Source organism: Vigna unguiculata, chromosome 8, assembly GCF_037176805.1.
Source record: "Vigna unguiculata cultivar grain cowpea cultivar isolate G323 ecotype 2 chromosome 8, ASM3717680v1, whole genome shotgun sequence".
In the NCBI taxonomy this organism is placed as follows: Eukaryota; Viridiplantae; Streptophyta; class Magnoliopsida; order Fabales; family Fabaceae; genus Vigna; species Vigna unguiculata.
Window position 1 is genome coordinate 32,374,316 of NC_140799.1, and position 12,368 is coordinate 32,386,683.

The following is a 12,368-nucleotide window of genomic DNA, read 5'->3' on the forward strand; positions in this document are numbered from 1 at the left end:
TATAGTTAGTATTTGATGACAATGATAAATAGTTATAAAATATAAGTCTGTGGACAAAAGTATAAAATGGGATAAAAAAATTGAAGACTAAACTTGAACTTTGAAAAAAAAAGGATAATTTATCCTAATTTAAAAATATACTATTATAATTAAAAGTCTGCTATGCCATTTTTTAATTATATTTTTTAAAATAAAGACAAAATGAAAAGAGATTTTTTTTTTAATTTCTTTATATTGGAACAAAGAAAAAGTAAATGCCAGAAAAGAAATTGACATATAAGGTTCTAAGGTTAAAAAACAATTCAAGAGAAATGCTGTCTGTACCTTGAAAGAAAAATCTTTTGACATAAAAAATATTATTATATTAAACAATTTATTTTAATATATTTATAATAAAAAAGAATATTTGGCATCAGTATAACAAAATTCATGTAAAAGACTAAAACTTGTTTTCACTCTAAATTTTTATAATATATATATATATATATATATATATATATATATATATATATGAACTTTTCTATTTATTTACTGTTCACTTGAGTCACTTTTACCCAATATAATATTCACTTTGAATTTTTAAGTATGTATGTGTTAGGCCTTCTTAATTACAGACAGAAAAATTCATTAAATTAATCTTCATATTTAAGTTTAGCTATTATGTTACCAACATCACATTCAAATAATATTACCATATTTATATTTAAATAACTTTTACAGTATGAATAAAAAACAAGACTGTTTTACAGAGTCAAATAAGACTTTGAAAAGGTATATTATAAAGTATACCGATGCTCTTCTTGCAATCAATTATATTTCTTGTCTTATATGTAGTTAGCAAGAAGAAATTTTTCACAAATAGAAGACAATCTGTTCACATTTCATTGGATAAATATGTAAAGTTAGGAAATAAGTAAAGTTAAGAAATGCAGAGGAAAATGGGAATCATATATACCAGATGCATGGTACACATTCTTCAGTAGGTTATGGGCATGATCAATCAAATTTTCCAAAGTAGAGTTATTGGTTATTAATTGAGGTTACAATCTTACTGTTATAGAATTAGATTCCGTGACAAATATGGAGTTTTTGATTCCTTTTGCAGACTTTGTAAGGAAGATAAGCGAATAAGGTAGCTGATGTTGATTTAATTTGTGAAGTTTCTGACATTACTTTATGTTTTTCTATCTTCATTCTCCATGTACTATGTTAGTTTTAGAACTGATATTTTCTATGTTAGTAAAAAGTTTGTATAATAAAACATTGAAATTGGTAAGAGTGGAAGAACTTACATAATTTCATAGTTACATTGTTTAGTTACACCTTATACTCTGTTTTCATTGTTTATATATCAAATCAACATAGTCTAAAACTCCATTATCTTTCTCACACACTTACACACTAGCCACCAAATTCAAGTCCATTTCCTAATGGTTTCCAATGGAGATGAAGAATCAAGCAACCGAGTCCAACAATCTGAAACCTCAAAAAGTTCAGGATTACCCTTTTTAAGGTACAACTCGCCACTAGTTCAAGTGATCCTCATTGGGGTTGTCTGCTTTTGCTGCTCCGGCATGTTCAACGCCCTCTCAGGAATGGGAGGTGGAGGCCAACTGAACCACACTGCCTCCAACAACTCCCTCACTGCCCTCTACACCACTTTTTCCATATTTGGCATCCTTGGCGGCGCCATCTACAACATCCTAGGACCTCACCTCACCCTTCTCGCAGGATGTTCCACCTATGTCCTCTACACTTCCTCCTTACTCTACTACAACCACCACCACCACCAAGCCTTTCCCATTCTTTCCGGTGCTCTCCTTGGTGTCGGAGCAGGCCTCTTGTGGGCAGCACAAGGTGCAATCATGACATCTTACCCTCCAGCCAACAGAAAAGGTATTAGTTTGTTGATGACAGAGTAAAATATCTTAGCTTTATGGCTTTACTCAATGATATGTGTTGTCCTATATGACTGAAGATAAGATCAAATTTAAATATTTAAATATATAAATGATGCAAAAAGCAAAAAGTTTTATGTTGACTGTTTGACTAATATTCTAAACATACTGAGTATCATACTGTTACGAATGAAAGGGACTTACATATCTATTTTCTGGAGCATCTTCAACATGGGTGGAGTGATTGGTGGGTTGATTCCTTTGATCATGAACTACCATCGTAGTGAGGCTGCTTCTGTGAATGATGGAACCTACATAGGCTTCATGTGCTTTATGACAGTGGGGACCCTCTTGTCGTTGGCCATCTTACCTGCATGCAAGGTGGTTCGTGATGATGGCAGTAGGTGCAGCAGCATGGTGTACTCCGATGTGTCCACCGAGTGTGTGGAGGTTCGCAGGTTGTTTTCCAATTGGAAGGTGCTTCTTATGGTTCCCGCAGCTTGGTCCAGCAACTTCTTTTACCCTTACCAGTTCAATGATGTGAATGGGGCACTGTTTAATCTGAGGACCAGAGGGTTCAACAGTGTGTTCTACTGGGGGGCTCAGATGCTGGGTTCTGTTGGGATTGGTTATGTGATGGATTTCAGCTTTGAGAGGAGAAGGGTGCGGGGGTTGCTGGGAGTTGTGGTGGTTGCTGTTCTTGGGACTGTGATTTGGGGTGGTGCACTTGCTAATCAGTTTAGGTACAACTCCAATGATTTTCCAGAAAAGTTGGATTTTAAACACTCAGGATTTGTTGGACCTTTTGTTTTGTACTTTAGTTTTGGATTGCTTGATGCCATGTTCCAGAGCTTGGTCTATTGGGTTATTGGAGCCCTGGCTGATGATTCTCAGATCCTCAGCAGGTAAATTAATTCCCATGAAATATTACTAAGAATTGTTTTTTCATCGACAAATGTTAGTTAATAGTATTTTGTTAGCGAAAGAGTTGATCTCATGATCTTTCTCGTTTAAAGTTTTCAGACCAATCTTAATGGTCGGTCTTTACTTTTAACTTTTACTACTGAAGGAACCTTACAGCTCCATTGTTGAGAATTGTGCTTATAAAGTTATGAACATTGTTTAATACAAGAGTCTTCTAGTGTAATCCATATACATGTTTTACTGCTATCATGTTAAATCTATAAACATAGCTTCTGATAATTGAAGTTGTGTAAATATGTATATACAGGTACAGTGGTTTGTTTAAAGGAATACAGAGTGCAGGGATTGCTGTTGCATGGCAAGTAGATGAACACAATGTGGGTTTGATGTCCCAGTTGATAGTGAATTGGGTGCTCACAACAATAAGCTATCCGTTACTCTTTGTTTTGGTCATGCTTGCTGTGAAAGATGAATAGGGAGAGAGAAACCTGTCATGGATCAAGTTGATGATGATATAACAATGTCCTCTTCATCTTCATGTGTTGCTTGTAAATTTCCTTTTAGTTCCATTTGTTGAAATCAATAAAGAGTGTCTTGGAGTTTGATCAATTCAGATAAAACAACTTTGAGTGAAAATTACTTTTTATTTTTAATGTAAATATTATTTAAAAGGTAAAGTATATTTTTATTCCGTGAATTTTGAAGCGAAATTAAAATTTGTTTATATTTTAAATTTTAATAAATTTTCATCTCAAACTTTAAAAATAAATTAATATAGACATTTTAACTCAATTATGTTAAAAAAAAATTTATGTGTTGAATACATTTTAGGTTAGTTTTTAAGTTATTTACATCATTTGAAAGTGTCAACTAACGTTGTTTAACAAATCCAACAAAATTAATGTGATTGGATCAAAAGGACTATATTTATTCATTTTTAAATTTTAAAGACAAAATTGTACCAAAGTTTGGGTGAATTTCAATTTCGAAATAAATTTTAGAAACTAAAAATATATTTAACCCTTATTTGAAAATCTAGTAGTTTCTTAATAATATATAATTTTTTTTTTTGAGATCGAACACTAATTGCTTTAATTGCATAACTACTAAAAGGGAAAATGCTATAGAATACAACCTTACTTCTTAATTAATATCAAGAGACAACAATAACTTAAATTTAAAGTAATAGGTCAAATTACATTATTTTGAATTTGATATGCTATTTGATACATAATTAAAATTGTGATAAGAATTTAAATTTAATCTATAATATATTTTTTACTTTTTAATATAAACCAATGAATTAATTATACAAACATTAAATAGGCTTAGGCTAGAAATCAATATCATTAAGTAAAGATTTTATTAAAAAAAAAACATGGAGGACCACATCAAACCCATGATAAAATTACATCACACACATAGACAAAAAAAGAAAAACTAATATGAATATACTAGGTAAAAACATGAAAAAACCTTTAAAACTCGTTTTTTTCAAAGTCTTTGGGTATTAGGTTTTTTTATAGTTTGAACTATCTCATCATCCTCTTTAGTATTATAATCTTCCCTTCCATCAAGCATATTAGCCCATTTAGAAGTTAATTTCAATTCCTTTATAAAACGAACTTTCTTAGACATCAAAGAATTAGGAATTGCTTCGAAACTACTATGTGGTGAACGAATAAATGTCAAGTTTACTTATAATTGTATATCATTTAGAAAATTATCTTGTATTAATTTAATGTGAATCTTAGTAAAACAACCCATTTTGCCTTTAATTACAAAATGAGGAGTAAAGAAGTTATAATTAAAAAGTGGTAAGTGATATGTTTATGCTGTTTTTGCAATAAATTGAAGGAAATTAAGAAGTTGATGTTAAGTCTCAAAGTTGACGCTCAAGTTTACTTATGATTGTATATCATTTAGAAAATTATCTTGTATTAATTTAATGTGAATCTTAGTAAAACAACCCATTTTGCCTTTAATTACAAAATGAGGAGTAAAGAAGTTATAAAAAGTGCTAATTATAATTGTATATCATTTAGAAAATTATCTTGTATTAATTTAATGTGAATCTTAGTAAAACAACCCATTTTGCCTTTAATTACAAAATGAGGAGTAAAGAAGTTATAAAAAGTGCTAAGTGATATGTTTATGCTGTTTTTGCAATAAATTGAAAGAAATTAAGAAGTTGATGTTAAGTCTCAAAGTTGATGTTGTGCATTGTAAGGCGGTTTGCTAAAGATTCAAATATAAGTCATATGGCTAAGCAGCGATATTGGCGCTGAGCTGCACATGAAGAAAGCTCCACTACAAAGAAACTTGAAGCTCCAACAGTTATGCCTAAAAGAAAACCCACCTCGAGAGGAAAGCTCCATTGTTGACTACCAAACCAAAAGCTCAAGCTTAGAGGAAACCACTGATAAGTGTGATAATTACCTATTGTTTACACTTCTTAGAACCTCTTAATTGTCTTTTATTCATGTATTTTTGTGTTAATCTCATGAAAGAATTTAGGATTTTGTTATTTATTTCAAAAACATGATTACTTTGATGTTTGTGGACTTTTGTAGAAAAGAATGGAAGATTGGAGAAAAATTCACTAGTTGCTGCCTGGAGCCACTAGCCCAGCTAACTAGACACACTAGCCTAGCGAACCAGACTCACTAGCCCAGTGAGGAAGGCTCTCTAGCCCAGCGAGAATGAATGTTGGCCCAGCGAGTTTATCTTTTTGCTCAAACATTAAAAGTGTCGAGACTCGAACAGAAAGGTAGTTTTTTGTGGGAGGAACACTGCTGGAACTCAAGACGAAGGCAGAGACATTCCTGGAGCTTAAAGGATCGATCTTTCTTCATCCATTCTACCATTCCAACTCCATTTGTGCTCTAGATGTATAGGAGTAGCTAAACTCCATTTCATTGGGGTTGGATGTAATGTACCTAAACTCATTATAGTTTCATCTATGCAATAGAATCTCTTTCACTGCTTTTGTGTTCTATCTAAATTATTTTCGTGCATGATGGAATATCTATGCGTTTTGGGTGGTATCTAATCATTGGAAAGTGTTTTGGAACCCTAGACATGGATAGAACAACCTAAAGGTTTGGTTCTAGACATAGACCAAAGCTTTTGGTCATTCTAGACATCGTTTTTAATGTGTCTTTTGTGTTTAAACCTCTAAGGGATTAGTAATTTTTACATAAAAGTTCAAAACATACCCCTAAAGGATTAGGGATTGAATACCTTTGATGTCAATGCTTGAGGTAGATGAGAGATTTATATTGTGAGGTGCTTGCTTAGAGTTTTGGTCATGAATTCCAACCCCAATGAGTCTTTGCCTTGGTATTTTATCACTTTAAAGTTTAGAAATCCTTATGTTTTCACTTGTTTCGAATTAATCAATGGTTACATTCAACGCTTAAATTAGTAAGTACACCTAGTTAACTAAACAAACGCAATTCCCGTGGGAAAACGATACTTGGACTTACCATTTTTATTACTTGCATGACTTGGTACACTTGCCAAAGTCTTAACAACCACCTAAGGAGGAAACATCATGGATAACCAACATCTTTGAGTTGAAGTGGCACATTATGTTTTCATAAAAAAATATCATTGCTTTGTTATTTGTATGTTGGTTTTAAAGATTGACTTAACACTTCTGTCCTAGAGTTCTTAGGCACATATTGTAATATCCTTAGAGAAAACCATGAGAGAAGGAAGGCAACTCCTTGTGTTTGTATTAGAGATCATTATGAAGACCTAAACTCTTCCTAGTTGGGATTGGATGTAACTTCTCTAATGAAATAATTAAAATAAAATGATTACATTATCAAAAAAATTACAAAAAAAATACCAAATAACCAGAACTTTAATTATTTAATTCTTTTTTTAAAAAATTGTCCAAGAAATAGAGCTCCACGTGTCTGGCTTTACAAGTGGGTGTGCACAACACGCACCATTTATCATCTCCTTCATGAGGGTGAATTAGAAAAACGTGACCCAGGCCTGTTTTTTGACTCGGGTCAATTATCCCTCAAATTGATTTGGGACTTTTGACCACCAGATCACGGGGTCGAAAAATTGGACCATTCCGCTGTGTAAATACCAATTAATGGAAAAAATAATCTAAGATACAATAACATAGTATATTCAAGTATATGTTTAGAAGGAATTATGTACCCAAGGATTTATCTCTTTATTGTTCTTGAAGTGCATGTGAGAGGATACTCTCTCCCTGGTAGGTTATTCTCACATAAAACAGAATACACAAAATCTGACTATATGTTTACATACCAAAAAACTTATTAATGGGGTATCCGTTTTCTATTCTTATTAGCAGAGACTAAGGACCGCTCAAGAAGTTACTGAACAATCAAGTTCATCACAGACCGTTCACTGAACAATCTTGTCCCAACCATATAATTAAATAGATCTTGTCCAAACATTTTCCAAATTAAACAAAATAGAGGCAATTTCTCATACTCCACATCATTAATAAACATAAATCTTGAATTACCAAAAAAATTTAATTATGCAAATCAGATAATAAATCATCAACCAATACATATGCAACCAACCTTTTACGCCCCCTCCAACCTTCTTTATACAAAAAGTGAAAGTAATTGTAGTGAAAAGAAATATCACATGTAATATTAAAGACTTGGACAAATAGAACCACTCAGATGATACCCATTTTTGTAGATGTGTGTCAATTTGGTACCCATTTTTTAAAAAATTGTCAATTGCATCCAAACTTCTAAAAAAGTGCTTTAATTAGGTCCCTTTCAGACAAAAATTATGAACGCCGATAACAATGTGCCACAAGTCCCTAGTGTGACACGTGGTATTGTCAATATCACGTGGCAATGCAATGTCACATGTCAATGTCACTGTCAAATGTCATTGTGTTGATTTTAATTTAGTCTCCATATACGTGTTCTTGATTCAATTTAATCCCTACTTATGTGTCTCTAATTAATTTTGTCCCAATTTTTTTAATATTTAATTTATTTTTTAATCCTATTTTTATAAGATTAAAACTAATTAAGTATAAATATTTTTACAAAATGAAGTATTGATATTTACATTGTTTCTCTCCAATTTCAGGCCAATTTATTATTTGTATAAATGTCATACTAATATTTATTATTAAAAATGACCTTTTAACATATTACATTATTGTATATTATTAACTCATGTTTGGTTAATTATTAATTTTTTTTCAAAATAGAACAATATTATCTCTCGCTAATTTTAAACCAAATTTTTTAATTGCATGAATGTTATACTAATATTTTTTTATTAAAAATAACTTTTACCACTAAATTTTAATATAAATATTAGTATTTAATTTTGTAAAAAAAATATATTTAATTAGTTTTAATCTTATAAAAATGGATTAAAAAAGATTTTAATTATTAAAAAAATTAGGTCAAAATTGAATGAGAGACTCGTAAATAGAGAATAAATTAAATCAATAAAAAATATATAAGAATTAAATTGAAATCAAAACAATAACATATGATAACACTAACACGTGAGATTATTTTGTCATGTGACGGTAACAATGTTACGTGTAACACTAGAAATCTAACATGTGTCAATTTTTGTATTAAAAAAAAAATTTTGACCGACATATGATACACGATTAACTGCGTTAGTATGTGAGAAGGAACTACTTAAAACAATTTTTAAAAACGAACTAAATTGACACAAACTTACCAAAATATATATAATCTAAACAGTTAAACGAAAAATATAAAACGTGAAAGAAGTTATACTTATATAGTTCACCACCAGAGTGTAGCCCTGAGCAAGCGAAACCCAGAAACGCAGTTGCGGCAGACCTAGGTGTTCCAAAAAGAGCACCGCAATAGCTGCAAGATTCAGTGTTCCAAAGGCGATGCAGATTCTGGACCAATACTTGAAAAACTACCCACACACTACTAACGCACCCATGTCAACACACTCTGCTCCAATCAGTAAAACGTGAATCTGCTTCACCTCCAAACCCCACACCTAATTCATCCACCCACGTCAACATCCTACCGCCCCAACCACAGAACTTAGCCTGCACGCAAATTTTCTTCTATCTTCAAACATTTTAAATAAAGAATAAACTTAATGCATCTTCTTACCCAACTATTGGATTTCATTGTTATTATTGTGGAAAAAAATAACACTATGATAAAATATGACTCTATCAACCAATTCATTCATAATTCAATATTTTTCGTAATAGGAACTATTTTAAATATTAATAAATTTTTATTTATAAATTAATATTTAAATTGATCGGACTAATTATTTTTATTTTTTAAAATTATTATTTATTTAGATATTTTTTATAATATAATTTTATTGAATTGATTATATTAAATTAAAACTTTAAAATTTAATGATAAGAGATAATTTTCAAAAGTTAAAAAAATTTGAAAATTATATAATGAAATAAAAGGTTAAATATGTTTTTTATATCTTAAATTATTATAATAATTATTTTATTTGGTATGTATTATGAAATTTTTAATTCATACTTATGATATATTATATTTTAATAAATATATAAAATTTTGTCAAGAATATTTATTTAATATTTTTTATTTAAATCAGTTTTTTAAAAATAGATTTCGACCATCAAATGTTGTTCTCAAATTTTTTAATTAAAAATAATTTGAAGGACTACAATTTTAATGAGAGTAACATCCTTATATTATATGACAATAGTGTTCCTATAAATATACCTAAGAATTCTATCTTACATTTTAGACGAAATATATTGAAATTAAAACATCATTTCATTAGAGATTATGTGTAGAAAATGATTATTAACTTAAAAATTTGTCTCAATAAATAAAATCTCTTGTTGAAAAGCGGTTTAATCATTTGAGAAGCTTTTGGGCATGAATTTGATAAATGAATGATTAATACAATGTAATGAATTATTAGATGCATTTAAGTATGTTAGACACATTTTAGCTAGTTAGACCCATTTCGACCTATTAAGCACATATAGGTTGTTAGACGCATTGGAGCCTATTATATGTTTTTAGCCTATTAGACCCATCTAACTCTATATATGACATATAGATGCATTAGACCCTCATGTGCACATATATACATGTTACATGCATTTCATGGCATTTTCATAACTTCGTGCATTGCATGCAGACACATGTATGTTTCATTTTAATTGATATTGAATATTTGTGTGATTGTTATTATCACTTCAGTTTTCAAATATTCTTATACCATGTTTCCATATTATAAGTGTGAGAAAACATTTTCCTAATTTTAACTCAAATGCGAAAATATTGTTTTTTTTTTTGGAAAGGTTCTAATTCTACTCTTAAAACAATTTCAAATATTTCTATGTTTTTCACTCAAATTTAAAAATTATGTGTTGCAAATTATAAAATCTTTCTTAAAGTGTCTAAGCTACATCCTTTTCAAAATTTAGCCAATACTTATAGAAATCATTGGTTACCTACATCCACACATGTCCTCTCCTCTCCTTCTTGACTTAAGAATCTTCTTGAAATTATGAGCTCCAACAAAAAGGTTATTCCCTCCACAAAGGAAATATCCTAAAACATGTCCATACATAAAACCTAGTGTACAACCAAAATTTTTTACCTATAGGCTTCCAATATCTACACCATCTGCAAGTGAAGATACCTTTGAATCCTCCATGTCACCAACCAAAGAACCTGAGTCATCCCAAGTGGTTGTCCAATTCCCATATATGTTTCCTAATCCACCAAATATAAAACTCCTTGAACAAAAAAATGGTAGATATTCTAAAGAGGATTCTCGAGATGACAATAGCACAAGAAAGAAAATACATCATTCAAATGCTCAATTCATATGAGGCCAAACAATAAGAACGAGTTGAACATGTTTCCTATCTCATGTTAAACAAAATCAATGGTATGTTTGTGAACATATTTTACTCTCGTGATATCATTCCCAATCCACCCTCACCCAAGCCTTCATCGTAGCTATGATGAAGTCTTTCACCTTCAAACTCTTTTTTATGCTAACAAAAAGGGGGAGACGTAAAGAGAGATAAAGAGAAAGAAAAGATGCAAGGTAACAATAGTTTTGGTTCTATGTTTTTTTTTTGTTCTGAAGTTTTCTGAGGTTTTTTTTGTTTTAAATTTCAAAATTTCTAGAACAATTGTCTTTCGGTTATTTGGTACATTTTCATTTAATTTAAATAATGATTATTTCGTTTTGTTTTTTATTTTGCTGTGTGATGATCTTATGATTATTTGCTAATATATGATCAACTTATACTTTGACACTTGAGATTCTGATTATTAATCATAAATTTTGATATCACAAATATAAAATGGTCTATTGATAATCTAACATATTTTGATCTATTTTATTTTGATATGATAATACGATTGATCAAATGTATGTTTTGATATTAAATGGTTTGAATTACTCTTGTATGGTTTTGTCATCATAAAAAGGGAGAGATTGTTGAAGTAGATGAGTCCCATTAACTAATATAGTTTTTTATGATAACCAAACAATCACTCTATTAGACAAGTAAGTTTCTGGTTAGATGTGAAGCAACGTTAAACGAATAAGAGAGAACATCTAACAAATATAATGAGGTTAATGAATTGACCAACATAGTTTGAAGATCAAAATATATGAATTTCATTGTTGACTACCCTGTTCAATGATTAAACTCCATATTTCATATATGTTAGCAAAAACAAGAAGTATAGTAAATTCAAAGGCCAAGTCTTAACATTAGACGAGTATGAGTAATATACAAGTCGAGCTGTTAGATGAGTACATACATGATACTCACTAAGTTTGAAGCATTAGACAAATAAAGTCTTTAGATGGCCTATTTGTCTTCGAGTAACACAAGGTGTTAAGTGACCTAAGTAACAAAAACATTAGACAACCAAGGTGTTGGATGGTTTAAACAAAAGAGTGAATTAAACATGTTTTCTTATCTTGAATGCTTTATTCTATGAATGATCATATGAATTGATATATTGATATGATTATTTGAAACAAAGAATTAATGATATAAGCTATAACATTCAAAAAAATATATCGTGATAATTACATTTGGAAGAAGAAAGTTTTTTAAAGAAACGTTTAAATCCAATGAGTATTAGGAAATGAATGATGAACGAATTGTTTGATTGAATGTGAAATATTGTTGCTCGAACAATTCAAATGCAGAAGCATATTGCACAAAGTTTTCTTGACAAGACAATTGTAATGTTCAAGATAGAACATAATTTAGATCAAGTCAGAACTCAATCATAAAAGGAAAAAAGATATCTTGAAGAGCGTTAACAAATTTAGAATTGAAGTATTGAAGAACGACGTTAAAGATTCAAGCTGATAAATCATCATTTCCAGAAGAATCATCTCCAATTTCTGTCATTGCAAGAGGCACCGTTTCACTAATCTTAATTTCCAGTTTGTTTCGCTACCTTAGCAATTTCCATCGCACCTTCATAATCCCTACTCCCTCACCAACAATAGATAGGACCGCACAAAAGC

At 30.3% G+C, this 12,368-nt stretch overlaps 1 protein-coding gene across 1 annotated transcript; it reads left to right on the top strand.

The window, feature by feature from the left end:
* Window positions 1-932: 932 nt before the first annotated feature.
* On the top strand, window positions 933-3,519 carry LOC114193455 (UNC93-like protein 1). The gene is made up of 4 exons (XM_085665244.1): window positions 933-1,132; window positions 1,406-1,896; window positions 2,095-2,803; window positions 3,130-3,519. Exons 2-4 carry the CDS (start codon window positions 1,431-1,433, stop codon window positions 3,296-3,298), a joined length of 1,344 nt encoding a protein of 447 aa, XP_085521370.1. The 5' UTR covers window positions 933-1,132; window positions 1,406-1,430; the 3' UTR covers window positions 3,299-3,519.
* The last annotated feature ends 8,849 nt before the right edge of the window (window positions 3,520-12,368 follow it).

Coding starts and splice junctions, on each gene's coding strand:
- LOC114193455 (XM_085665244.1), top strand. CDS start 1,431: ATGGTTTCCAATGGAGATGAAGAATCAAGCAACCGAGTCCAACAATCT. Junction 1,897..2,094: donor CCCTCCAGCCAACAGAAAAG/GTATTAGTTTGT, acceptor TACGAATGAAAG/GGACTTACATATCTATTTTC. Junction 2,804..3,129: donor GATTCTCAGATCCTCAGCAG/GTAAATTAATTC, acceptor ATGTATATACAG/GTACAGTGGTTTGTTTAAAG.